The sequence below is a fragment of the Naegleria fowleri genome (assembly GCF_008403515.1).
Source record: "Naegleria fowleri strain ATCC 30894 chromosome Unknown tig38, whole genome shotgun sequence".
In the NCBI taxonomy this organism is placed as follows: domain Eukaryota; phylum Heterolobosea; class Eutetramitea; order Acrasida; family Naegleriidae; genus Naegleria; species Naegleria fowleri.
In genome coordinates, this window is record NW_025407970.1 from 40,086 (window position 1) to 66,888 (window position 26,803).

Genomic DNA, 26,803 nt, shown 5'->3' on the forward strand with positions numbered 1-26,803 from the left:
TTTTTAACGAAACTCTTTGGAAGTTACCATATTTTACCAAAGGGTTTGTGAACTCTGCTAGTACTAGAAGATCGTTAAAAGAGGTTCTTCAATGTCATTCTACCCCAACGTACCCTTATTCCCTTTTGCCACAACACAGTACAAGATACAGCCATCATCGCTCATTTTTTGCTCTAAAAATGACCGATCCCACTTGGGGTCAATCAAACTTTCAATAAAATTGTTTGCTCTAAAAAAAATGAGTTCCTATGCGGGTGATGAAGTCGGAGCGATTGTGGTGGATGTTGGATCTCACACCACAAAGGCCGGATTTGCTGGAGAAGAGAACCCAAAAGCTGTTGTTCCTTCGGTATGTTATTATTTGTTGTCTCTGATCACCACTAATCACCACTATTTACAAAATGAGCAATAGGTTGCTGGTGTAGTTTATGAGAAGGAGGACAAATCAAAGGTCTCCAATTATTATTTGGGATTGAAGGAAATATCATTTGCAAGACCACACATGGAGATTGAAAACATTTTTGATCCCGAATCCGGTGAGAGTAGGTGATGATATTGTTGATAATCATTTACTAACAACCTAATTCAAAAGTTTGCAATCTAGATTATATGGAACGATTGTTAAATTATATTTACGACGAAAGACTTGGAGTTCGAACAAATGAACATCCTCTTTTAATGACAGAAGTACCAACAAGTTCTTCTCAAAATAGAGAAAAACTCACATCGTTGATTTTTGAAACATTTAATGCGCCTAATTTTTTCTTATCCAAACAACCAGTCCTAAGTTGCTTTGCAAATGGAAAGTACACTGCTCTTGTTGTTGATAGTGGCCATAATTTTACCACTGTCACTCCGGTTCTTGATGGATATGCTTTGCAAAGATCTGTTATCAAAACAAACAAAATCGGAGGAAAGGCTTTAGATGATGAATTAAGAAAATTAATTGTCTCTAAAAGAAATGGTAAAGATATTCTAGCACCTCATCAATTTACAAAGCAGAGAAACACTCCACTCCCCAGCTCAAAATCAGCTAAAATTATTGAATCTGAAATCCCAGGTCTCACTATGTCATTTAATGAATACTTTAAAAATAGAATTGTTAGTGATATCAAGATTAGTTTGTTGCGTGTTGCTGAGAGGAACACTCAAAATAACACTTCCATTCCAATTGTATCTTATGAAATGAATGACGGAATAGAAATAGAGATTGGAAATGAAAGAGAGTCAATTTGCGAGTTGTTATTTAACGAAGAATACGGAATTCACAAACTGAGCTACGAATCGATTAATAAGTGCGATGTTGATCTTAGAAAAGAATTGTATTCAAATATTATTTTGACTGGAGGAACCACCCTTATTCCAAACCTTCCATCCAGATATGAAATTGAATTATCTAGAATCGCTCCAAGTAATGCAAAGGTGAAGCCACCTTTGAACACAAAGCAACATTCTACAACAACATCTAATCCATCAGGCTCTAATCAAACAGCTCTTGCTCATTTACAAGAAAGAAAATATACTTCTTTCATTGGAGGTTCAATTCTTGCCAGTTTAGGAGGTTTTCAGCAAATGTGGATTTCGAAATCAGAATTCGATGAGACTGGAGCTGCTCAGTGTTTGCTTAGAAAATGTCCATAAATGTTATTATTGAAATATATTTTTAAACATATTTTTCATGTTTTGATTGTATTCAGTCTCCAATTTGCGACACTTGTTCAACTCCGATTCAATAAGATTTGACATTTGCTTGTACAGTTCAACTGAATCGGTGGTGTTTGTCTTTGCTGAGCCAGTAATTATCTTACTAATAATTGCAATGTTGTCGTTTGGGCTTATGGTGGACAAGAGTTGTTGTGCTTGCTTGAAATCTTGTATGGCCAAAGAAAAGTTTCCCTCGCTCATGTGAGCCTCTGCTCTCTTGAAATAGCTTTTTACATTGGCTCCAATGTTTTCAATGCATTCCGTACTGAATTTCACAACATTGCCATATCTTTTCAGTTTCATTTCACATGTTAACAAGTTGTTAAATAATGTTATAAGAAGGTCTCTTATCTTTCTATCTTCCTCATCCCATTTACTTTTATCAATTTTTCTTAGCAATTTAATTCCTTTTCTATAACACCTTGATGAGGAAATATACTTTCCTTGAGAAAAGAATATATTCCCTTCCTCCTTTTTAGAAAGGGTTAGATTGTACAATTCTGTTTCGTTCATATCCCAGTCTGTATTGGAAATATTGTTCGTTTGGATAATTTTCAATAATTGAAGTTTTATAGAATATCTAATGGCATCTTTTTCGGACTCAAATTCAGTCGACTCTCCGACTGTCAAGCCAATTAATTTCTCTTCAATTTCTTTAAATTGAGTTTGTTGTTTTCCAATTACAATTAGAAGGGGCTTGTCTATCTCGAATGAGTCTTCTATCGTTTCCCATTCGGAACGATCTTGTGTTAGAGCAGAAATTCTGTAATGAAACAAAACTGAGTCTCCGACTTTGATGGAAGAAGGAGAATGACTCCCAGTGGAGTGAGAAAGAGGAGATTGAAGCATTTTTTGCACTTGAATTTCAAGGCAATCAAACTCCTGTACAGAACTTTCCGACTGATCGTTCAACCAAGCAAAACACGTTGTGCTGTATCATCAAGAGTTTCAAAATATTCTTTACATTCATTAATTTCATCATTCCATCCTCAAAACTTAATAAAAAATGAGCAACACAAAGAAAACAGGAGATGTTGATATTAAAGTCGTCATGCTGGGTATGGAGGAAAATTGTGCTGGTTTATTTCTGATTGGTTTTATCAATTTAATTTTTTGATCATCATTTGTGGTCCGAATATTTGATGGTGAAGGCGATAGTGGTGTCGGAAAGGCAAGTACATGCTCTAAATTTAGTTTCCATCTTCAAACATTTAATATGTAGACGAGCTTGGTAGGTTGATTCAATTCAATAATGAATGATTAATCTTTTGTTTCAAGCTGGTCCGATTTCTGGACAACACGTTCGGAAATACTAGATCAACGATAGGAGCATCCTTTTTCAAGGTTTGTATTTCATGCCGACATAAAGTGGTTGTCATTTACAAAATTAGAAATCAATCCCAAGCAAAACTGGAAAAGGATCCATAGAGCTTGGTCTCTGGGATACAGGTAAGCTGCTAATATTTATGAGTACTTTTGCTCACCACATTAGCTGGTCAGGTAAGTTTGCATTTTACAATTTGAAATTTGGGGACTGACATCCATCTTAAGGAGAGATATGACTCTCTGAGGTACGTGTTGTTAGCAAGTTAAATTATTTCAAATATATATTTGCCCAGCTCTTTTTACTGTCGGCACACGAACGTAGCCTTGATTTGCTATAATGTTACAGATGAATCCACATTTCACAACATTCAAAAATGGTATCACAAACTTGAGACCAGTGTACCAGCAGAGGATTGTTTTGTTATTTTGGTTGGAACTAAATCAGACTTGGGCAAACCTGTAATTACAGAAAAAAAGTGGAAGATTTGATCTCTAACAACAGATTAATTTACAAACATTTTGTGACAAGCGCTAAAGACGGAACCAATGTCAGCACTATTTTTGATACCATTGCAGAAGAATATGAACGTAGAAAAGCTACTAACCAGAACAGGCGATCATCTATTGGTATGGTTCCCATTTCGCAGCTGCAAACAAACAGTGATACTTCCCTCAAGAAAGGTTGTTGTGGATGAAGTAGTTGATGTTGTCTTTATTCATGTGTAGAAAATGTAAAAGTTTGATAAATTAGTGTTTGCTATTGGACATTAATCCGTGTTTTTCACAGAGAGATTTACAATGTGAGCATACAAATCGCTCCAAGTCAATCTTGTCTTTCATAAAAGAAACATGCTCGTCACAAACACTGTACGGACAAGTAAAGCACTTCTTTACAACAGATGAGCTGTTGCATTCAGAGCAGAAGTGTTGTGGACAAACCCAATCGCCTGAAGGTATCTCTGTTAGGCCAACGCATTCCAGATGGTATACTTTTGTACAGCATTTAAAGTCACAACAAATCAGCTCTCCACCATTCTTGCATATAAAACATTCATCTTCGTGAACCTTTGTTTCTTCTTTTGCTTCAAGCCTGGAAAGATACACAGAGAAAAGGTCTTTGGAAGAGAGTTCAGTCAAACCAATATCTTGATCCTTCACGTACTCTCGTTTATCCTTCTTTTTCTTTCTTGGAGTTGAGATGGACACATTTTCTTCATCATTTGCAATCCCTGATAAGACCTTGAAGGGTAAGTGTTGTATGAGACGTCTTGGCTTTCGCTTAGCAATAACTTCCTCCTCTGTCTGTCTGTTCTTTTCGTTTGTCATATGTTTTTTTCTTTTCTTTTTCGTTGAGTCCTTGATTTCATGTGATTCAGGATTCGAATTTGTTGTCACATCAAAAGATTTAGAGGAAGAAGATGTATATATAGATACACTGTCATCTTGGTCTTCATGATCAACGGTCGAACTGCTAGTAGTTGCTTTCCAAGCAGTTAGCCCAAATAATCCAGATCCAAATAATGAAAATGTCGAAGCATTCTTCTTTTTCTTAATTTCCTGATACATCATTGCTGCAACAGTTCTTTCAGGCGTTTTGCCAGCACTTTTCACTAATTTCCTTTCAAAAATTAGTTTTGTTAAATCAGTGGCGGTGAGAGGCTTATTCACCTCTGAAAGAACGATCACACTTGCATCTCTGAAGCTATGGTACTTTTGTGATGAGTCTTCATTCAAAGAGAGTACTGTTGTTGGTTTGGTCTTCCTCTTTCTCTCCTTTTTTTTGTCTCTTTTTTCCTCTTCACTTTCAGAAGATGACGATTCTGTACTTTCACACTTTTCAAAAGTTTTAAAGTCTTTGTAAGGTTGTACTGGGATTAATGAATCATGGTGTTGTGTTGTTGAATTATTCTCCAACTCGTTGCGCTGTGAAGAATTTTGGCTGACAATAACATGATCATCATTAGACAAAGCTGATGGTGATGATGCAAGATTGTCATGACAATCGACTACCATTACACTGTCTACTGAGAAACGCTTATTGTTGATGTTATTGGATAACATCTCTGTGGTCCTTCTTGTTGATCGATTCTTGTTACTGGATCGTGAGTGAATTTGAGGATGATGATTTGAAAGAGATTCCACTGCTGCATCACAATTTTGTGAAGTTGTATGGATGTCATCCGATGTGTTACAAGAATGTTGAGAGTGGCCACAATGAGATGACATGGAAGAATGATACAATTGTTGTGATAACATGGATGATGAATGATCGCCACTGTTTAAAGCAACGCTTCTTGTGTCTGAACTGAACTTTTTACAAAGGGTATGATGATCATCACGGATCATGTTGTATGGAGAGGATGTTGTTGTGTTTGGACAACTATTTGTGCTACTGCTCGGAGAGTTACTTTGCAATTCATTGGAGGATATGGATGTTCCATCATGATGATGAAGGCTGTGATGACGAACAGTATTTTCTTGATCATTACATCCTTGATGAAGTACAAGATGAACTTTTGGATCACAGTGATCGTTGTTTAACAAGAACTCATCATCATCATCGTCGGAATACAATCTATTACTAATGCCCATCACATGCTCTACGTTGTGTACAGGATGAACCGATGGGATATGTCTACGTGTAAAATCTTCAAAATCTCTGGTCATGCCGTTGCAGTTCAAGATGAAGAGTATTTGATCAATGTTGTTATTATTATCAACGCTACGAATTGAGAAGGTTGCAGCGGTTTGATTCTTTTGGTATGATTCTTTCATCCCAACAGAGGAAGAATTTAATTGATCACTGGTTCTTTCGGCGATAACATTGAACAACCGAACTTGGTCAAGCATACTTGGATCGGAGGAGTGCATCACGCTTTAGAATTTTTTGCGTTATTTTTTGCGGTTTTAGCTCGGAACTTGGATGTATTGAGGTAATTTAACCACTACAAATTACCTCTAGAAAATGATCGACGGATTGGATCGGATTGCTCCAGCGATTATTTTTGAACTTTCTATAGACAATATCGTCGAAGATAGCATTTGTTTGATCTTTTGTTTTGATTGAAACGGTTCTATTTGTTGAGGATCTGTGATGGGTTGGTTATTCTTTTCTTGGAATGCAATATGACCTTTTTTCCTTTCTAATATATTCGATTTGTTGTTTTGTTCTTGTTTGAGAAGTCTTGGAATTTATTGAGCTAGATATATCTGTCTGGTTGGATGTTTGTTGAGACGAATTGGTGGTTGCTGAAGATGGAGCAATGCTTTTTTGATGTTTTGTATTTTCTAATGTAATGCTTGACAAGGACATAGTTGTTGAAATTGATGGCAACAAGTCGAGCTTTTGAGAGGGCTCGATGAAGAAGCATCAACATCAATATCAGCATCAATTTCTTCATTCGGGATTGAATGGTTCTTATTAACGAATATGCAGAAAATTTTTTGAGCTTGAAAATATTTTTCATTGCTGAATCAGGACCAAGACCGGTAAAATCTCGAGCCTGATCCGTGATCAAGATTTCAATTCAAAAAAATTTTCAGCGCGAAATGATGGACTTTTCATAATGACACATGTAGCCAGAATATATCAAGTCGTGGTTGAAAACAATCACAAACATATGAAAACTGAAGCCTTGAATGGCTTTTGTTTGATCTGTCCAAAAGTAACTTGTTTCAACACAATTTTGCCAGCTTACAGAAGAAAATTGGTGGACAGTCTATTTATTCGCCAGATCTTTTTTCTTTTTGAAATCACGTTTTTTCTTTTGCAAAGTAGAGCGTACTTGAAACACGTTTTCGATGGCTTGCTTAAAGATGTCAAAGTTGTAATTGATGAGACCAACTTTCTCATAGCTATCTTTTGTAAGCAAACAAACCAATGCAAGATATTTGTTAACTTCTCTCAAATAAAGAACACTTCCGTTGTTCAATTTGATCACAGCACCAGTTTCTTCATCATAGGCGCCAGTTGTTCCTTCTCCTCCATTCACTCTGTTTCCATAGATGCAACTTATGTCGATCACAACATCTATCATATCGCTACACAGTTCGTATGTAGTATTGTCAACAGGTGTAGCATCAGTAGCAATATAGATTTTAGAAACCACATCAAAAAGAAAAGCCTTTTCCAACCGTGAGTTTGTCACAAGCAGGTCTAATAAATTCTCTAATGTTGGTAATTGAGGAATTAACTTTTGAATAACCTTACTAAAGGCCTCAAATATTGAATGGTCATAAATGCTTGTCATGTGAAATCTGGTCTTAACGTTTGGAGATACTTTAATATCTGAATCATTCAATTCATCTGACAACCTTTGTTGAATGTCCTGTTGAATTTGAATTTTGTGATCGTCACTGATTCCATCCATTTTGTGAATGAATATTTCAAATGCAATTTGATCGTTGACCTTGCTGGCTTGTTGAATTGTTTCAGCTAACTTTGTTATACTGTCCAAATAATTATCTTGGGCATCAATGACATATACAATGGCTCCACATCCGGTGAAAATTAATTCACATTCAAAATTCTGAGTGTCCCCAAATAGGTCTATCTGACCTGGAAAATCCCAAATTTGGAATTGAACAAAGGTGTTGTTTGAAATATCGTTCTTCACAATTTTGTTAGTTGACTCTAAGAAAAGTGTTTCGTGTGGAGACATTTTCTGAAATACGACTTTCTGAATGGAACTCTTACCACTCCTTCTAAGACCCATCAACAAAATACGAGGCTTGTCGTCTTCAAGAGAGCCGTTGTTCTGACTAACGGACTTTCTGAAGCTGGTGCTAATTTTTTGGAAATTTGGTGTATGAGCACCAACACCAACACTCCCAATAACAGCATTGTGACTTCCGAGCATTCCTTCTTGTTTCTTGGCTGAGGTATTGGGAGTTTGTTGTTTTTCAATATTTTCAAGAAGATGAGAAGGCTCTTGACCATAACTCCCACCAACAAACTCATCATCGTATCCATAATCATCCCCAATATTTTGATCAAAATCTTGCTCCGACAAATCATCGTAATGGTCTTCAACTTCGTCCGACAAATCAAAATTGAATTGATGAGCCATTGAATTTTTTGCTGGTAATATTTTTTTGTTGATGCGTAAAGGACTAAGAGCAGAAACCTGCTACCACGATAGGCATATGCAAGCGTAAGGCACATTTACAAAACATAAATGTGAACTTGTAAATAGAATTATTGTTTCAAATACTACCACATTAAATACAGAAAATGTCAACTCCAAACCAATTTCTCTGATTTCAGAACAAAATGGAATAGGGACACCATTTGTGGTCGTTGATAATAAGATAACAAACATGTCGCCCACAGATGCAAACACCACAGCAGAACTATTTTTGGATGAATTTTTTAAATTAGGAGGTTGTGTGTCGCATTTATTGGCTCACAAAAACATGAGACAGTATGTTCGAGATTTAAGATCAGCCAATTATCTTAGAGGATACAGAAGAGGCGTTAAGGGAATTTTGAAAAAACTATAAAAAAAAATCAAGATTGGAACAGCACAATTAGAGGGAACTAATCTCTCTCGAAATCAAATTAAGGTTTTGCAAAGAGTATTGTTTGAGGAAAATAATGACGAAATTCAGTCAAGGAAAAAGTTGAATCAGTCCATGAAAAAGATTCATTCAAAAATAGAGTCACAGTCAGAAAAAATTGCACTGAATTTATTTGGATTTTGTTTGAATACACTTGGCAAGTCAACAACAGACATAGAAAAAGCTCTAAAGGATATCTCGAACTACAATGATGTCAGTAATGGTCAAATCTCGTTTTACCAAGAAAGAAAGGACATAATTGAAAAACATTTGAACAAATTTGAATCAATTTGGGGAAATATTGGAGAATCTCTTTTGAAACAATTTCAAATATCAATTTCAAAAGGATCCATTGCTTATAATATTAGAGGACTGTTTCACAAATATGGATTCAACATCATATCACCTTCTAGACTAAGAGGAAAGAAGCATGTGTGTTGTGGTGTGAGTGCAAATTTGGTGTTTGATATTTCTAATATGAGAAAGGAAAGTTTACAACAAATACCTACTCCAAAAACAATGGTGAAGGACAATGGGAAGATATTGGGTGCAGAACTTGACATGTTGGAGCATTTTAATTACATTTTAAAACATTGCATTATGCAAGGTTGTTTCACCAACGAAGCCTTGGAACAAGCAAAAAAGGAGCCTTTGGAATGTTGTGCTTCTTGGTGGGGTGATTCTACTGGAAACATGGGGCACAATAGTTCAATGTTTTGTGGCAGTATTGGATTATTACATAACAAAAGCTCTTTCTTCAAACAAGATACGAAATCACAACAGATCGTAAATCAACGACATATTTCTCTAATGGGATACTTCAAAGACTCAAGCAAACACTTTGTTGATGTTTTGAAAAAAGTTGGAGAAAGCTTTTTTAAGCTTGGTACGAACATGTTAACAGTACAACATAATGGAGAAAATTATTTCTTTAATGTAAAGATCACAAAGATCAAAGGAGACGCTCCATTCTTGCAAAAAGTTCTGAATAACAAGCAGGGAGGATATCAAGCATGTTTTCTCTGTGATGACCATAAGGAACATTGGTCCACCTCTCACTTCTTGCATGGAATGGCTAAAACATTGTGGGGAGTATGCAACAATCTTAAACAAGCTGGAATTGTAGGATTTCCTCATATAATGAAAGCTTTTGAAAAGAATTGGTAAAGAAAGTTTTTGAAAAGATTGAAATTGTGATAGATTCTTTGCATTTAGTGAAAAACTTGTTCGAAAATGTTAGAGAATTTGTTTTGCAATTTTTGAGAAACAAGCAATGTGGTGCTTGTGCAGATGAAATTATTGAAAAGGAAAAAGAAAACTTGAATGGTGGTGACATAGGTAAACTCAAGAAGGTGAGATATTATCGGTCAGTGTTGAGTTGTGTTGATGTTGTGTATATTGTTCCCTTACAAAAACTGATAGAAAATTTGAGAGAAAATCAACCACAGTTGAAGCAGCAAATTGAAGATTTGATTTCAATCATGAACTCTATTGCAGAAATTGTGTTCGTCATGTATAAGCGGATATTTGTGAAAAAGACATTTTACGGTTTTGGGTGAACACATTCAATATGTTTCATATGTTAAAATCATTAGGTTATATCATGAAAACTTATGATCATATCACATTCAATCATGCAGGCTCCTTCATTGAATCCAAAACACAATTTGAAAATACTAATGAGCAAGATGAATGTTTGTTCAAACTCATCAGAAAAGTAATGCATTTGTTTAGTGGTCGTCAAGTGTATTCCAACAAGGAAAAAGAAGACATGTTTGATGCAATCCAAGATATTGACAATGCTAATGACATTACTGAAAAATGGAAATTAATCCCCAAACATTTTGAATTAGTGTGGAGACGAGCTTTTGCAAATAGAACTCTCCAACAACAATTCGGAAGAGATCACCATTCTAATAACAATACCTTGAACAAGAAATGGAAACTCCACAAATATCAAAATTTAACAATCAAAAAATCCATAATGATCAACTTCGACGTCAATAGAAAATGGGGAAAATTTTGTTACAAAATATCTCCCGTAATTAATGCACTTGCTGAAAAGAGAGAAATCAATGTGGTTAAATCTAATGAATGTGTGGAATTTAGAATATTAATGAAACACTCTAATGAAGATTTAGAGTATGTGAATCATTCAGAACTCGGTAATGAGATCCATTCCACAATCACAAATCAACAGTTGAAAGACTTGGGAGTCATTCAACTTAATACTGACCACTCCTCAAACACGACAAATGATCCTAAATACAATGTGTTGAAGCAAAGTCTCAAAATGCTTGATGGTGCTGTACTTACTAAAATTCTGAAAAAGATATGCATTGATGCATGAAATTCAATCAAATCAAAGAAAAAAACACCACCAAATAGTACGAAAAGAAACAAAATTATTGACACTGTCAAAAAAGTCCCTTCTGTCTTGGCATCCCTAGAAACAAATTTTCCTGAATTGCTTCTGAACAGTAGTCAAGAATCAATCACAAGTTCCAGGAGGCGGAACGAAACAATCGATTCCAATGCTCGAGGAAGGAAAAAGCGAAATCAACCACAAAATGAAACTCAAAATGAACGCAATATCTCCCAATTCAATACTTCATCATCAGAAATTCTGATAGAAGGAACTATTGATCAAGTGTGGTATGAATCATCAAATACGTTCTCCACATCTCCGATCGGAATGTCTTCTTCACTCCCTGTGTTAGATGTTCTCCTTTCAAGGTCTTCAAACATTGATTACACGCCTCTGTGCAACACCACAATTCAGCCCGGAGTAATACCAATATCACTATTTAATAATCCACATCACCCGAACAACACTTCCACAACAAAAAGGATTGGAAAGAAAGCAAATTGCCAGTTCTTCGCCGAGATGGCACAACAACCGAATGCTACAACGAGATAATTTTTTTTTTGAGAACCACAACGTGTGATCAACCTGGAATCATTTGGAAAGTATCGACCGACGCAACTCTATGATGTTTGCAGAGCGATCAAAGAACGCATCGGTGACAGGAGACACTAAATTAAAGACGGGATTTTGAGAGAGAAGTCTCCCAGCAAGAAGCCTCCCAGCAGAAAGAGGCAAAGGGAAACCTTCGGTTACCACAGCGTAAGCCTACTGTGTAGTTGGTGTTTGTCATACTCCCTTCAGTAAAATGTTTCAGTAAAATGTGAAGCACAAAATACCGTCAGCATTTACTTCCGCATAAAAGCCCTCTCCATCTACAGCTGGAAAGAAGCAACCCATGAATATTCAAGGTGGACGTACATATATGGCAGACACTGTTGAAGCTTTTTAATTTGGATTGAATTTGTCTATTAATTGCTGACCATCGCATACAGCCTCAGCCTCATACCCAACATTCTTCAACAAGCGGTTAAGATTGATTGCATTGTCTTCTGCCAGTAGTATCGTAAAAAATAAATAGTGAAAGTTTATTAATGTCTCTTGTATCAATAACGACCTGAGAGACCATATTGCAGTATTATTTAGGGACACCGACCAGCATTTGGAGTGCTTGTGTTTAGATTGAGAGCCGTTGAATGAGACCGCTTTTCGGCGGATTGGTTTTTTGTTTGAGGGACGGTGATACCAATTTGAGTTTTTGTAAGGGCCCCGTTGTCAAACCTGCAGCCACAGCGAACAGCCAAAAAAGATGGCTGCCAGTTCCTGCTGACTTCCAGAACCCCTCAATTATTTCAAAATTTTTTTAAGGAGAACATATTTGTTTTCCGATAAATAATAAAATATTTTAGAATTAATTAATTTTTTAAGAATAAATTGATACAAAATAATATTCGCATATTTTTTGGTTTTATATATTATTTAAAAAAATTTTTGAACAATTTTGAATTTCATTTATGAATATATTGAAATATTTAATTTTAAAATTAGAATTAAATTGCTGAATGTTATAAAAAAATGAATAATTAAAATAAAAAAATTTATAAATACTAATTAAATAATTGTTGATATAAAATAATTTCTTATTGACAATATTAAAAAAAAAATTAAAAACACAAATAAAATTATATTTTGAATAACATGAAAATATTTTAAAAGCCAAAATAGAATTATCTGGAATTAATTTTGAAAAAAAATAAAAGAATTTCCCATAAAAATTTGTTTTTACAAAAAATGGTTTTAAATGAATATTTGAAATTGCCAATATTTTAAAAATATCAATATTACGCCAGAATTTAAAAAAATTTCTTTTTAAAAAATACATTGTTAGCCAAGAATATAAGTTCAACTGCCGATCTATTTGTTCAATCAGCAGTGCAAGTAGAATTTTTTACTTGATTTCGAAACAAATTTCATTTTTGTTCTATTTGATTTTCTTTTACTTTTTAGATTGACATCTTTTGAACGAAGTGAAGGGTATTAATGTAGAGGTGGTTGAAATTAATACAATGTTGCAATTAGATTGAATTAACGACGTGCAAAATTTCGTTCAATGTTTCGAAAGAGTAAACATTAAAATCGTTTGTTAATTTAAGGAAAGACTAACGGATTTGTGACGAGAGGAATTAGAGTTGTTTGGTAAATCAATTTGACAATTTGATATCTAAACCAATACAAAGGACGACAATTGTGTCGAAATGATGGACTTTTTATAAAGACACCAGTAGCCAGAATATATCAGCTCGTTCTAAGGTACCTTTTTCGCTGATCGGAATGTTCTTGTGGTAAGGAAGAACATTGTGAAAGTGCAGGCCCACCTTGATTCGAAACTTTTCGGAAAGGATTTACTGAGCTAACTATATATTTTTATTATTTAATTTTCATCTATTTAATTCATCATGTTATCATGATTTTCAAGGATTTATCAAGTTATTATAATTTTAATGGATTTATCAATTCGACCTTTATTAAGGTCGGTGTTTGGAGAGACCAGTTGTCTTTGTCAATTTTAAGCAATCAAGGATTCGAGAGCTCTCATTTGTTTCATCATGCCTTATTTAATAGGGTGATTAGCAATGTTGAGGAGGCAGCAAAATTCAAAAAAATTTTCTCAATACGCCAAATTTTTTCTCCTTCAACATGAGAACCCCAAGCAACAGCCAAACAAATTAAGGACATGTTGGATACCGTATTGATCAGCGTTATGTATAACTTAAAAGATACATACAGCAGATTTTCCATGACAGAGGAATATAGGCTTTACCAACAGAGCAAAGACAACATTAGCATGCTGGAAAATAATTTCTTGTAGGAAACCGCGCCTTTATCGATATTAAACAAGTAGCCGTTTAAAAAATATTTGCGCCAAAAACCAAGTGTTAAAAAATGTCTTCCAACCAAGACCCAAACGCTCTCAAGCGCAAGAGAGGAGTCGAGCAAGATACTTCATCAAAGAAGATAAAGGGTGTCGTGTTACCCAATGATACGGAAAATACCAATCCGAACCTGAAACCAAGCAAAATTCCAATTCCTAAGCATTCTCAAGGCACACTACTGAATTCTTCTTCTCTTTCAAACAACTCAAGTACATCATCACATATAAAGGGAAGCAACTCTACAAGCAATAGAACTAGTATGATCAGAGCAAATGCTACCTCCAGAATAACCACCAACCGAGCGAGCTCTACGCCAACCTCCAGAGTCTCACAGTACCAAAAATCGAGCAACACCTTGCTCAACAACACAAGGCAATCCATGTCAAGAACCTTGTCAGCTCCACAAAAAACAAAACAACAAAGCTTTCAAAAGCAAGAGCAAGAATCGACAAAACTTGAGCTGGATCAAACCAAATCAGAGCTATCGCAGGTATATGAAGAGAACAAGCACCTCAAGTCTAAAATTGATGAACAACTCCTTCAATTGAAGGATTTGGTTCAGCTCGAAGAAAAGACCAAATCGCTTGAAACTCTTTCGTTAAGGTATCAAGACGACACTGTCCAACTTAAATCGATTAATAAGTCTCAAGAGATTGAAATCCACGCTTTGAAAGGGTTACAAGAGAAGCTTCAAATTGATAACATTGACCTTAGAGTTAAAGTTAGCTCCCTTGAAAAAGAAATTGAAATAGAGAGGAAACAATCTGAAATGGATAAAGCGACTCTTAAGATACAATACGAAAGTGAAATTAGAATACAGAAAGAACATTATGAACAACAATTGCATGAAATTGCGGAAATTAAAGACAAGGAACACAATTCAACCAAGGAAAGACTAACAAAAGAAATTTCAAGAGTTAAAAGTGAGCTTGACCGCGTTCAATTCGAGCTTACTTGTTCGATCGAAGATGCAAACACAAAGAGTGAAAAAATTCGTGAGCTTGAGGAGAAGATCCAACAACAAATTCAGTACATCCAAAATCTAGAGAATAAGCGACATCAAGATGAGAGTGAAAGAAGACGACTGCATAATATTATTCAAGAGCTTAAAGGAAATATCAGAGTTTACTGCAGAGTCAAACCAGCTCAAGAAATGAAGTGTATTTCATATCCTGATGCAGATGTAGACGAAAGATGTATCAACATACAAGAAGACTCTAGAGTTACTGCAACAGGAGCAACAGCAGAAGGAAAGAAATATTATTTCCAATTTGATAAGGTTTTCAAGCCAAATTCTACACAAAAAGAAATCTTTTTGAGATTTCTCAGCTTGTACAGAGTGCACTCGACGGATTCAAAGTTTGTATTTTTGCTTATGGACAAACAGGTAGTGGTAAAACAGTAAGTATTCTTCCTGATTGTCTAAATGAATCATTACCTCTATGTAGTATACGATGGAGGGTCCTCCAAAAGATTTGATTAGCAACCTTGATCCAGAGAAGCAAGAAGAACTTTCTGGTATGATTCCCAGAAGCGTTGATCAAATTTTCGAATCTGCAGAAAAGCTAAAAGAAAAGGGTTGGTCATTTACTGTTGTGGCAAGTTTTTAGAAATTTATAATGAGACCATAAGAGATCTTCTTGACTCAACAAATAAGGACAATTTAAAATATGAGATTAAGCATGGAAAAGATGGATCAACAACCGTAACTGGTTTGAAATATGTAACAGTTAATAGACCTCAACAGGTGCAAGAACTACTCAGAATTGCTTCTAAGAACAGGGCAGTGGCAGCAACATTGTCAAATGATCGATCCAGCAGATCACACTCTGTTTTCACTCTTCAGATCACTGGAAGAAATGACAACACAGACCAAACAACTCAAGGTGTTTTGAATTTAGTAGATCTGGCTGGAAGCGAGAGAATTAGCAACAGTCATCCAACTAATAGTGACCGAATGAAGGAAACACAAAACATTAACTTGAGTTTGACATGTTTGAGCAGTGTTGTAACTGCTCTTGCCAACAAGGCTAGCTATGTCCCCTATAGAGACTCCAAACTCACATTTCTTCTTCAGAACTGTCTTGGAGGCGATGCTAAAACACTCATGTTTGTCACTATAGACCCAGAAAATGTAAATGAAACGATCCAATCACTTCGCTTTGCAGCAAAAGTGAACTCTTGCGAAATACATGCCACAAGAAAGATCAAGTAGAAAGGAATTGAATAAAAATATTGAATTTTAAAAAATATTAAAAAATACAAAACACCCTTCATTTTACTTGTCCAGGTCCTTGTTCGCTCACTTCCGCACTACATCATCCAAGCCTTGTTCGTCTTTATCACCCTTTTACTATCATCATACGTAGGTATATATTTACGTAAATTTCTAACAGTCCATTCGACGTTAACTTCAACGTTGTTATGTATGAAATGACGATGCTTCATCTAAATTATCCACTTGGACACTTTTTTTTCTTATCGGGGGTTTCTCTTGTGTGGTTTCTCTTTTGACAACAACAAGATTATTAGACTTTACAATGGCCACCGAATTGACTCCACAACAAATTAGTGTTAGCTTTGTTGCACAATACTACTACATTTTGTCATCTAACACCAAAAATCTTTACAAATTTTACAAGAATGAATCCGAAATGACTCACGAACACTCTAATGTTGTGAAACAATTACCTGGTAATATTAATCCAAACACTGTTGTTGGTCAAGATATTGAAAAAAGATTTCTACTCTCGGTTATGAAGATTGTAAAGTTCGATTGACTTTTGTTGATTCACAACGTTCATTGAATGGATCTGTCTTTGTTTTTGTAGAAGGAGTGATGATTAGACAGAGTGATGACCAAAAAGAAATGAATTTTGTTCAAACATTCCTTTTGGCAGAACAAGAGAATGGATACTACGTGAGAAATGATTACCTCCGTTTTACCTCTTGTGCATCTTCTGTAACCCCTAATGCTGTTCCTCACCAAGTCACAACAACAATCTCTCAACCTCAACCTCCACATCAACAACATCATGCTACTAATACTGCATCTTCTGATACCCAAGTTAAGTCTCAAAATGGAAGTACAAATGCAACACCTCCTCAATTATCTTTCTCAACTAATTCTTCCGTAGCAAATACTGCTGCTAATGGTTCACATTCTCCAAGAAGCGAGACAAGCTCTACGGCTGCCACTGCGGGAGCAAGTTCTGTTTACGGAGGTGCTGAGGATAACCAATTAGATGAAGAAAGCGATCATGAAGAACCTAAGCAATCAGAAAAGAAACCAGTTGTGAATGTACCACCCCAATCAAGTAGCAATATTGCTAATCCACCTGTTGCATCTTCATCAACACGTGCTGAAAAATCAAGTGAAACCAACAAGACCATTTCTTATGCTGCTGCTGTCAAGAATGAACAAAATTCTGCTACTTTGGCATCCTCAACTACCACTGTTGCTCAAGAAGCATCTCAACAGCCAAAACGTGGTAAAAAACATCATAAGAACGAAAATAAGGAAAAGACCGAACTCAAAGAAGATAACAAGAATGATCAAAAGACTGAAAACAAGATCGAGCATAAGAAATTAGAACACCACAAGATGGAACCTAAGAATCGCAAGAATGAACATCATAAGAGTGACAACGATCATAAGAAACCATCAAGCGCTCCTGCTAGTACAGATGATGAAAGGAATGCACTGATTGGTGAGAAGAAGACATTCCGTGGAAAAGATCATCCTCTCAACAAGTATGCTGTGTATGTCCGTGATTTACCAGTGGGAACTAAGGATAGTGATTTGAAACAAATCTTTGCATCCTATGGAAATGTAATTGATATTAACAACAAGTCAGGAAAAGATCAATCTTATAACAAATATGCCTTGATTTTCTTTGAGACAAAACAAAGCGTTGACGCTCTTTTGGAAAAGCCAACTGTGAACATTGAGGGTCATGAATGTCCAATCACTAGATACCAGAGAAAACCAAAACCCCATTTTACACCACGAGGTTACAACAACAATAATGCTCCCAATCCAACTCGTCAAGGTAATGAAAGACGTCCTCAAAGACAAAGGTTTGCTCGTGCTCCTGCCCAAACTGATACTTCCGTAAGTGAGAAGTAATCTAAGATGCCTCTTCTTTTCTGACTCCACAAAACTATATTTCCACTCGAACAAAAATAAAATTGCATGAATAATAATGGGGAACGTTCTCCAAAATTCACCCCCCAACAGCAACGGGTTCGGAACACAGCAAAACAAACGTTCATCTTCACAACTCAAATTGGACGATTTGAATACTGGTAATGAAAAATACTTTGGGTTGGAGAATGTGAGTAAAGAAATAATTATTTCAATACTTCTGTTTTAACCGTTTTTAATATTTGTTATTGATGATCATCAACACAGTTCGGAAACACGTGCTATGCCAACAGTGTTCTGCAAGCGTTATATTTCTGCAAACCATTCCGATATCGAATTTTGGAATATTATGAAAACAACAAACTACAACAACAACCAGATTTAAAGAATTCTAATTTATTGCATTCACTCTCTGATTTGTTTTACCAATTGTTTAATCAAAAGAAAAATAGTGGACATCTCGCTCCCAAGAACTTTATTCAGAGGCTACGTGCTGACAATGAACTGTTTAGAAGTTTGATGCAGCAAGATGCACAAGAGTTTTTGAATTTTGTTCTGAATCATGTAGTTGAGATTTTACAAAGAGAAGACTCTAATAGAGTTGAGAATGAGGAACAAAATATTCCATCTACCTCTTCTCGTGGCTCGGAAATGGATACAAGTAGTGACATTCAAGAAATACATTCAGAAAATTCACAGGAATCAAAGAAGGTGAAAACATTTATTCATGAAATATTTGAAGGAAAATTAATTAATGAAACAAGATGTATCATGTGTGAAAATGTGACAAGTAGAGAAGAAAGTTTCTTTGACATTAGTATAGATGTACAACAATTTTCGTCTATTACTCAATGTCTTAAAAACTTTAGTAGCATGCAAATTCTAAAATCAAACAACAAATTTTACTGTGATCATTGTTGCTCGCATCAGGAAGCCCAAACAAGAATGACTATCAAACAACAACCACAAGTTCTTGCTATACAGCTTAAAAGGTTCAAATATATGAACAACACTTTCAAGAAGCTTTCTTATCGTGTGACCTTTCCTTTCGATATTAAGCTCCCAAATTTATCCGAGGATGAAACAGAAAAAACATACAGATTATTTGCAGCAGTTGTTCATATTGGTTCTGGTCCAAATTGTGGCCACTACAAGTGTATTGTGAGGTCTGAAGATCAATGGATTCTGTTTGATGATGATCGAGTGACCATGGTTGATGAAGATTATATTAGGTCTACTTATGGATTTCCTTATGATGAGACGTCTTCATTTAGTGGAATTACCGAGACATGTTATATATTGTTTTACAGCTCGGGCGTGTAATACATGCAATTTTCTGTGAATATACAGGTCAAACAGAACAACTCTTCTTTGTTTTTCGAATGCTGTTTATCGGCTAAAAACAAGATTGGGTGGTGAATCAGTTAACCCTCTACTGGGATTGGATTGGACTGGCTGATCAAAAGTTCAAAAATCGCTGGAGCAATTCGATCCGATGGTTAATTGGACTGCCTCAGTCACTAGAAATCGAGTTTACAAAAAAAAATGCGCAACTCTTTAATATCATCATCATCACACATATTCCGAAAAGCAGTTAAGACTTTGGGTGCTTTTTCATCATCACCAGTGATCAATACTGGTCTAAAATTAACAACCAATTTCAATAGAACAAATAATCCTTTAATTTCATCCTCTTCTGCATCATGGAGTTTATGGGAAACACCAAAGAAAAACTTTTCGAGTGCTCGTTCTTTGCAACGAGAAGAGGCTACTCTTGAGAATGAAGAAGAGCCTATTGAAAGAGAAGTTATGGAATATGATGTAGTGATTGTGGGAGCTGGTCCATCGGGATTGTCCTGTGCTATTAGATTGAAACAATTGGCTCAAGAGTCAGGACAAGATATAAGTGTGTGTGTGTTAGAGAAGGGTCAAGAAGTTGGATCTCATCTACTCTCTGGGGCCTGTATGGAACCACGTTCTATTGAGGAGTTATTCCCAAACTACAAGGATCTTGATGTACCGTTCTATACTCCTGCTACAACAGATCGAATGATGTTCCTTACCGAAAAAAAGAGCCTTTAGACTACCACAAATTGAAGAGATGAACAACCACGGAAATTATATCGTAAGCTTAGGTCAAATTGCCAAATGGTTGGCTACACAAGCAGAATCACTTGGTGTTGACATTTTACCTGGGTTTGCTGCTGACCAAGTTGTTTATGCAGATGAAAATAATGATCGAGTTATCGGTATAATCACAAAAGATGTTGGTATTGGAAAGGATGGCAAAAAAAAGGATAATTTTGAGCCTGGAATCATGTTGAAAGCAAGACAAACCATTTTCTCTGAGGGATGTAGAGGTTCTCTCACAAAAACTCTCTATGAGAATGTCAAGTTCAAGCTCAGAGAAAATTGTTCCCCACAAACATTTGCACTTGGTGTTAAAGAACTTTGGGAATTTCCTGATAATCATCCTGAATTTGACAAGGGTTTAATTATGCATGCTGTTGGTTATCCATTGGACTGGAAAACTTATGGTGGTTCTTTCATGTATCACTTTAATGCGAATGGAGTGAATAGAATGGCCCTCGGTCTAGTAACAGCTCTGGATTATGAAAACCCAACACTCAGCCCATATGGGGAACTTCAAAAGTTAAAACACCATCCATTATTTAAAAAGATGCTTGAAGGAGGTAAATGTATTGCATATGGTGCAAGAACACTCATAGAAGGAGGTATTCAAGCTCTTCCTAAACTTTCATTTCCAGGCGGTATTTTGATTGGTGACAGTGCTGGTTTTTGAACGTTCCAAAAATTAAGGGAATTCACACAGCCATGAAATCTGGAATATTGGGTGCTGAGAGCGTTTTTGAAGCCCTTGTTAAAGATGAAGCTGAAGCGTCCACATTCCAAGAACGATTTAAGAGCAGTTGGCTCTATACAGAGCTTTACAAAGAGAGAAATATTAGAGCATATTTCAAGTATGGTTTATATCCTGGCCTATTACTCTCTGGTATTGATTCAATCATATTCCGTGGAAAGACACCTTGGACCGTTAAAATGAATACTGCAGACCATGAGCACACTAAACCAATTTCTGAGGTTACAAAAATTGATTATCCAAAGCCAGATGGAAAGATTAGTTTTGACTTGTTGACAAATCTTGCTCGTTCTGGAACTAATCATAATCATGATCAACCATCTCATTTGAAATTGAAGGACGAAACAATTCCTGTCAATGTTAATCTTAAAGTTTATGGTGGTCCTGAGCAATACTTTTGCCCTGCTCGTGTCTATGAATTTATTCCAGATCAAGAAGGCAATCCAAAACTTAAAATCAATGCTCAAAATTGTCTTCATTGCAAGGCATGTGATATTAAGGATCCTAAACAAAACATTAACTGGACTGTACCAGAAGGTGGAGGTGGACCATCATACTTGATCATGTAAATGTTGTTTGGTAGTTTGAAATTTTTGATGTTCATGCAACTCATTATTTGTTAAAGTCGGACATTCTGTTGGCAGTCATCCGAAATGTTTTTTTGAATGCTGTAGTCGAATATAGGCCTTGTAAACATTGGCTCCTCTCTCCTCAAGCAACCGTTGAGGGATTTCTTGTTCTTTAATCGGCTCTGTCTGTTTCGCAAGGGTTTGTTGTTGATACTCTTGGAAGATCAATTGGATGCGTTCCCTCATGTTCAAACAAGATGAAGCCTCAACTTATACTTTCGTGTAAGAGAGATGAGTTTGTTCCAATATTCGCTTACCTTTCAGACCTAACTCAAGACAGCACTCATACTTATGATAAAAGGTTTCATACAAAAGTGTAAGCTCATCCAGAGATAAATCTCTTAATGATTTGTTTGCGGAGCTCGTTTTAATATCAAGTACCACCTCAAGGATCTTTTGGTAGCCATAAATAGCGTTGAAATGGTGATTGTACTCTTTGCACTTGGTGCAGTACATTTGTAGGACATGAAGAAGCTCTTCTTGTTTGATTTCCTCTTGTTCGAACTCCTTTTCTTTTCGTTCTACCAACTCCCGCATCAAAGCTAATGCTCGGTTGTGCTCTCCGTTCGTGAAGAAAAATTCAACTTTCATTATTTGAAGTTTCTTCTCATCGTTTTCTCCGTTCAGGAACACACGAAACATTCTCTCCACGTGGAGTTCTTCAGTCAAAAATTCAGATTGGAGCATTTGAATCGTCTTTGAGAATGATGTTGTCGGTATTTTATGTTCTAAGGCTCTTTTGCAAGGGCTCTGCGCAAGACAAAGCCATAAACACAGCAGAAATTCAAAGTCTTCGCAAATAGTTCTATTTTTGGGCTGAAACAAAGAAGAAAAAATGAGCATTCTCGAGTATAATGGTGGTGGTGTAGTGGCAATGACAGGCAAGAATTGTGTGGCCATTGCTGCCGACACAAGATATGGTATTAGGCAACAAACTGTAGGCACAGATATGCAAAAAGCTTTCAAAATCCATGATAAATGTTTCATAGGAATGACCGGATTAGCAACTGATATTCAAACTTTTCATGAAAAATTGAAATTTAGAATGAATCTGTATAATCTTAAAGAGGAGAGACTCATCAAGCCAAGTAGCTTGTCTAATCTTGTATCAAACATGCTTTATGAAAAGAGGTAGGTACTGATCTGTGATTCAGGCCTTGAGACGAGGAATCGATAATAATCAATGATGATTCTGAATATTATTTGAACATGATGATTTATGGAATTGTTAGATTCGGACCATGGTTCATTGAACCAGTCATTGCTGGTCTTGAAGGAGACGAAAATAAGCCATTTATCTGTGCACAGGATTTGATTGGTGCTCCATGTTACACAGACAATTTTGTGGTCTCTGGTACTTGCAGCGAAGCACTTTACGGAATGTGTGAATCATTGTACAGACCAAACATGGAGCCAGATGATCTTTTGAAGTAGTTTCTCAATGTCTTTTGGCAGCTGTTGACAGAGATTGTATTTCTGGTTGGGGTGCTGTTGTTCATGTTATTACGCCTGACAAGATTATCACCAAGAGGTTAAAAGTGAGACAAGACTAAACTTTCTTTGTAACTCTACAATTGTATAAAAGCATTCCCAACACCATTGCCAATTGCTTTGCACACTCTCATTACCCACGCATATGATAACAACACAAAAATGCTCAAACATCTCTGGCTGCCATTCCTTCTTCTTGTGACATCTCTGGTTGCCGTGTTGGCGATTGGAGTAGTGGTGGCTGATGAAACAACACACAGAGTATGTACAACAACAACAACAATTAAATCATAGAATATGGTGGTCATGACGGCTCGCCTATCTTCATCTTCCGAATTGTTTTTGCTGACTTATAGTATGAGGTTGGAGAATCGGTTACTTTATGGGCAAATCATGTTGGCCCACACTATAACCCATTAGAAACATATCCCTATTATGAATCACATGTTCCTGTTTGTAAACCGAATGATCCAACCAAGGGAGAATTTAAATTGGAATATAAATCACTCTCTCTCGGAGAAGCCCTGCAAGGACAAGATCTCGTAAAAGTCTACGGAATTGAAACGATTTTCAGAAGTAAGTTTTACTCCTCGAGAATTTTCCGTTATGAAAATGTTATCCCTTCCATCATCACCACCACTACAATTTTATTCTATTTGAATGATGATTATTACTTGTTTTGGACACGAAAAGAGAATACCCCAATTACACGTCTTTGCAAAATGACTTTAACTCAAAAGGAAAGAGAACAATATATTTATGCTATTGACAATCAATATTGGTATCAATATTATCTAGATGGTATGTATCTTGTATTTTTGATGAGGAGGGAGCACCAGCAGCAACTTCATCAATGATTAGATCTTCCAATGTGGGCCATGATTGGAGGCTATGCACTTACAAAGAAAGGAGACAAGATTGAAAAAGTTCCTTTTGTTTACACTCATCAATTATTTCAAATTGAGTGGAATGAAGATAGAATTATTAGCGTAAATTTAACAACATCAAGAAGAAAACCAATACTGGAAAACACAAACGAAATTAGTTTTACCTACGAAGTAGTTTGGAATCAAAACACTAAGCTTCCTTTTGAGCAACGATTTGAATTATATCTCGAACAAAATTTCTTCCAACACAAGATTCACTGGTTTTCCATTATTAACAGCTTTATGATGGTTTTGTTTTTGAGTGCTGTTGTTTTCATGATTTTAATTAGAACACTTCATAAGGACCTAGCTGCCCTTGAAAAACATGCAAAATCAAAACTTGGAGGAGATATCGAAGTCGGAAACGAAAGTGACAGTGAATTTGATATTATTGGAAGTGGAGACTCATCTGACAGTGGTCCATGGAAAATGTTACATGGAGACGTTTTTCGCAAGCCAACAAATCTCACATTATTGTGTGCAGTGTTGGGAACAGGTTTTCACTTGCTCTTTTTGGCCCTATTTTTGATTGCACTCTCTATTGTCAACACTTGGCATGATACACGTGGCGCTTTATTGAGAGCGTTTGTCATCATGTACTGTGTGACTAGTTTCATTGGTGGATACTTCAGTGGTCATTTCTATTTGAAGTGGAAAGGAACAGGAGATAGATGGATTAGAACTGCTCTTTGGACAGCTTGCATTTTTCCATTTACAGTATTTTTGTTTCCCTTTTGTTGAACTTTTTAGCTGTTTCTTACAACGCTCTAATTGCGATGCCATTCACTACCATGCTAACAGTATTTGTCATGTGGCTTTTATTACACTGCCATTAACTTTTGTTGGTACTATTGTTGGTAGAAATTTCCCATCTAAGATTGGACCAAAAGCTCATAGTTTTCCTTGTCAAGTCAACCAATTCCCACGACCAATTCCTCCAAAACCATGGTACTTGAGCCCTTTAAGCATGTTTTTGTTTGGAGGAATTTTACCATTTGGCAGTATTTTTATTGAGCTCTATTTTGTCTTCACTTCATTCTGGAATTATAAGTTTTATTATGTGTATGGATTTTTACTTTTGGTGTTCCTCATCCTGATTGTTGTCATTGCTTGCGTTTCTATTGTGACTACATTCTTCTTATTGAACTCTGAAGATTGGAAATGGGTGTGGCATTGTGTCATTGTTGGAACAAGTACTGGCTTTTATGTGTTCCTCTACTCCATTTACTTCCTGAATACCAAAACAAGAATGCGAGGTCTGTTCCAACTCGTATTCTACTATGGAATCACATTCATGTTCTGTGCTGGTCTTTCGTTCATGTGTGCAGCCATTGCGTTCGCTGCCACCTACAACTTTGTTAAGCGAATCTACAAGGATATCAAGGTGGATTAATATCTCCTCAAGACCCAAATTCAAAAAGTTTTCACAGTTTAATAAATTAATATTTAATGTATAAGAGTAATGTGACAATTGATGTGGAGAGTGATAAAACTTCAAAATCGATGACCACCACACGTCAAAATTGTGCTCATGTTGCGTGAGTGCACTCAAATAGACAAATTTCACTTATTGCTTGTTGTTTCTTCTTCTTCTGATATAACCCATACCAATCAAAACACCGAAGAGAATCAACAAAACCAACACAATGATTGCAATAACATCACCGGCACCGACCATCTAAAAAGCCATCAACAACAAATTAAAAGAATTTCACGCATTCATCAACAGTGATGATGATTGATTTGGAAATTTTCAAATCATTACATGGTAACAAATCAACATAGTAACATGTGTGGTTCGACCATAAATCATCATGAATCGACAGTGAATTTCAACAACAGTTTCGTCCGATGATGATCCAGCCTTGCAACCTACCTTTGCTTTTGCGAGAAGATATTTTTTGAGAGTGTTTTTAATTATTGGCGACTCCAAATTAACTTGAAAAAATCTTTGAAATGGAACCTCTCACCCACCTCCGGATCCGATTTGCCTTTATTCGAATGTCGTTCTACACATTGTTGTGAATGTGATCAGAGAAATAAGGATCTTTGATAACCTCTCCAGCAGAGGGTCGTTTGGAACTACTCTTCTGCAACATATTCAGCACAAGATTGATCAATTCCTTAGAGTAAATTCCTGGCTCACTCAATTTGTTTCTCAAAAATTGAATGGCATCTTGTTCAAAATACAAGTGACTGATGGAAGTGGTAACATCTTTTGTCATAATTTGATAGATTGCAACACCCAACGAATAAACATCTGTGTTGAAACTATATTTACCACCTAGACCCAACTCGGGTGACATGAACAGTGGAGTTCCAGCATAGGAATTGTTGGTCGATCCTTGATTGGCTCTGGCAAGTCCAAAATCCGCAAGAATGACATGAATATGATCTTGATCCATTTTCTCAATAAAGATATTGCTTGGTTTCACATCTCTGTGAATCATCTTGAGATGTGTGTGAACAAAATTCAAAGCATCACACATTTGATAAATAATTTGTTTCACCATCAATTCCGAACACTCTACATTGGGAGAGGTAAGTTTTGATAAATCTCCATTCTCGTAATAATCCATATCAATACAAAGTACTTGATCTCTATCCACAAAAAGTCATTCACTTTGAGAATATTCGGATGATTAAGATTCATGAGTTGAGCTCCTTCTTTTAAGGCAGTATTCAACTCGACCAGTGAGTTGAACTTAATTACTTTGAGAGCTTTGGTTTTTCCACCCATTTTCATGTCATTACCTTTAAAAACAGATCCAAAAGCACCTCGACCCACTTGTACTAAATTGGAATATCGAGACAATGGATCCACTTCTGTGGAGACTGAGGA

At 36.0% G+C, this 26,803-nt stretch overlaps 16 protein-coding genes across 16 annotated transcripts; 11 read left to right on the forward strand and 5 right to left on the reverse strand.

Annotated features, from left to right (window-relative positions):
• Positions 1-238: 238 nt before the first annotated feature.
• Positions 239-1,641, forward strand: FDP41_004604 (uncharacterized protein; the record flags this gene model as incomplete). Its single annotated transcript, XM_044708037.1, has 3 exons — positions 239-349; positions 413-542; positions 593-1,641. 3 exons carry the CDS (start codon positions 239-241, stop codon positions 1,639-1,641), a joined length of 1,290 nt encoding a protein of 429 aa, XP_044561090.1.
• A 6-nt stretch (positions 1,642-1,647) lies between these two features.
• Positions 1,648-2,553, reverse strand: FDP41_004605 (uncharacterized protein; the record flags this gene model as incomplete). The annotated part of the gene is made up of 1 exon (XM_044708038.1): positions 1,648-2,553. The coding sequence occupies one exon, from the start codon at positions 2,551-2,553 to the stop codon at positions 1,648-1,650; it is 906 nt and encodes a 301-aa protein (XP_044561091.1).
• Positions 2,554-2,710: 157 nt separating this feature from the next.
• FDP41_004606 (uncharacterized protein) lies at positions 2,711-3,519 on the forward strand (the record flags this gene model as incomplete). Its single annotated transcript, XM_044708039.1, has 7 exons — positions 2,711-2,749; positions 2,927-2,935; positions 2,983-3,048; positions 3,096-3,153; positions 3,197-3,204; positions 3,256-3,275; positions 3,324-3,519. 7 exons carry the CDS (start codon positions 2,711-2,713, stop codon positions 3,517-3,519), a joined length of 396 nt encoding a protein of 131 aa, XP_044561092.1.
• A 258-nt stretch (positions 3,520-3,777) lies between these two features.
• Positions 3,778-5,901, reverse strand: FDP41_004607 (uncharacterized protein; the record flags this gene model as incomplete). Its single annotated transcript, XM_044708040.1, has 1 exon — positions 3,778-5,901. The coding sequence occupies one exon, from the start codon at positions 5,899-5,901 to the stop codon at positions 3,778-3,780; it is 2,124 nt and encodes a 707-aa protein (XP_044561093.1).
• Positions 5,902-6,749: 848 nt separating this feature from the next.
• On the reverse strand, positions 6,750-8,099 carry FDP41_004608 (uncharacterized protein; the record flags this gene model as incomplete). The annotated part of the gene is made up of 1 exon (XM_044708041.1): positions 6,750-8,099. The coding sequence occupies one exon, from the start codon at positions 8,097-8,099 to the stop codon at positions 6,750-6,752; it is 1,350 nt and encodes a 449-aa protein (XP_044561094.1).
• A 565-nt stretch (positions 8,100-8,664) lies between these two features.
• FDP41_004609 (uncharacterized protein) lies at positions 8,665-9,756 on the forward strand (the record flags this gene model as incomplete). The annotated part of the gene is made up of 1 exon (XM_044708042.1): positions 8,665-9,756. The coding sequence occupies one exon, from the start codon at positions 8,665-8,667 to the stop codon at positions 9,754-9,756; it is 1,092 nt and encodes a 363-aa protein (XP_044561095.1).
• A 403-nt stretch (positions 9,757-10,159) lies between these two features.
• Positions 10,160-10,939, forward strand: FDP41_004610 (uncharacterized protein; the record flags this gene model as incomplete). Its single annotated transcript, XM_044708044.1, has 1 exon — positions 10,160-10,939. One exon carries the CDS (start codon positions 10,160-10,162, stop codon positions 10,937-10,939), a length of 780 nt encoding a protein of 259 aa, XP_044561096.1.
• Positions 10,940-13,897: 2,958 nt separating this feature from the next.
• Positions 13,898-16,102, forward strand: FDP41_004611 (uncharacterized protein; the record flags this gene model as incomplete). The annotated part of the gene is made up of 2 exons (XM_044708045.1): positions 13,898-15,288; positions 15,448-16,102. 2 exons carry the CDS (start codon positions 13,898-13,900, stop codon positions 16,100-16,102), a joined length of 2,046 nt encoding a protein of 681 aa, XP_044561097.1.
• A 654-nt stretch (positions 16,103-16,756) lies between these two features.
• Positions 16,757-19,357, forward strand: FDP41_004612 (uncharacterized protein; the record flags this gene model as incomplete). The annotated part of the gene is made up of 3 exons (XM_044708046.1): positions 16,757-18,001; positions 18,147-18,224; positions 18,302-19,357. The coding sequence occupies 3 exons, from the start codon at positions 16,757-16,759 to the stop codon at positions 19,355-19,357; spliced, it is 2,379 nt and encodes a 792-aa protein (XP_044561098.1).
• Positions 19,358-19,579: 222 nt separating this feature from the next.
• FDP41_004613 (uncharacterized protein) lies at positions 19,580-20,116 on the forward strand (the record flags this gene model as incomplete). The annotated part of the gene is made up of 1 exon (XM_044708047.1): positions 19,580-20,116. One exon carries the CDS (start codon positions 19,580-19,582, stop codon positions 20,114-20,116), a length of 537 nt encoding a protein of 178 aa, XP_044561099.1.
• Positions 20,117-20,135: 19 nt separating this feature from the next.
• FDP41_004614 (uncharacterized protein) lies at positions 20,136-20,837 on the forward strand (the record flags this gene model as incomplete). Its single annotated transcript, XM_044708048.1, has 1 exon — positions 20,136-20,837. The coding sequence occupies one exon, from the start codon at positions 20,136-20,138 to the stop codon at positions 20,835-20,837; it is 702 nt and encodes a 233-aa protein (XP_044561100.1).
• A 32-nt stretch (positions 20,838-20,869) lies between these two features.
• FDP41_004615 (uncharacterized protein) lies at positions 20,870-21,484 on the forward strand (the record flags this gene model as incomplete). The annotated part of the gene is made up of 1 exon (XM_044708049.1): positions 20,870-21,484. The coding sequence occupies one exon, from the start codon at positions 20,870-20,872 to the stop codon at positions 21,482-21,484; it is 615 nt and encodes a 204-aa protein (XP_044561101.1).
• Positions 21,485-21,754: 270 nt separating this feature from the next.
• Positions 21,755-22,231, reverse strand: FDP41_004616 (uncharacterized protein; the record flags this gene model as incomplete). Its single annotated transcript, XM_044708050.1, has 1 exon — positions 21,755-22,231. The coding sequence occupies one exon, from the start codon at positions 22,229-22,231 to the stop codon at positions 21,755-21,757; it is 477 nt and encodes a 158-aa protein (XP_044561102.1).
• Positions 22,232-22,379: 148 nt separating this feature from the next.
• Positions 22,380-22,978, forward strand: FDP41_004617 (uncharacterized protein; the record flags this gene model as incomplete). Its single annotated transcript, XM_044708051.1, has 2 exons — positions 22,380-22,675; positions 22,777-22,978. The coding sequence occupies 2 exons, from the start codon at positions 22,380-22,382 to the stop codon at positions 22,976-22,978; spliced, it is 498 nt and encodes a 165-aa protein (XP_044561103.1).
• A 219-nt stretch (positions 22,979-23,197) lies between these two features.
• On the forward strand, positions 23,198-25,354 carry FDP41_004618 (uncharacterized protein; the record flags this gene model as incomplete). Its single annotated transcript, XM_044708052.1, has 5 exons — positions 23,198-23,296; positions 23,392-23,611; positions 23,729-23,836; positions 23,897-24,686; positions 24,763-25,354. The coding sequence occupies 5 exons, from the start codon at positions 23,198-23,200 to the stop codon at positions 25,352-25,354; spliced, it is 1,809 nt and encodes a 602-aa protein (XP_044561104.1).
• A 616-nt stretch (positions 25,355-25,970) lies between these two features.
• Positions 25,971-26,540, reverse strand: FDP41_004619 (uncharacterized protein; the record flags this gene model as incomplete). The annotated part of the gene is made up of 1 exon (XM_044708053.1): positions 25,971-26,540. The coding sequence occupies one exon, from the start codon at positions 26,538-26,540 to the stop codon at positions 25,971-25,973; it is 570 nt and encodes a 189-aa protein (XP_044561105.1).
• Positions 26,541-26,803: the final 263 nt, after the last annotated feature.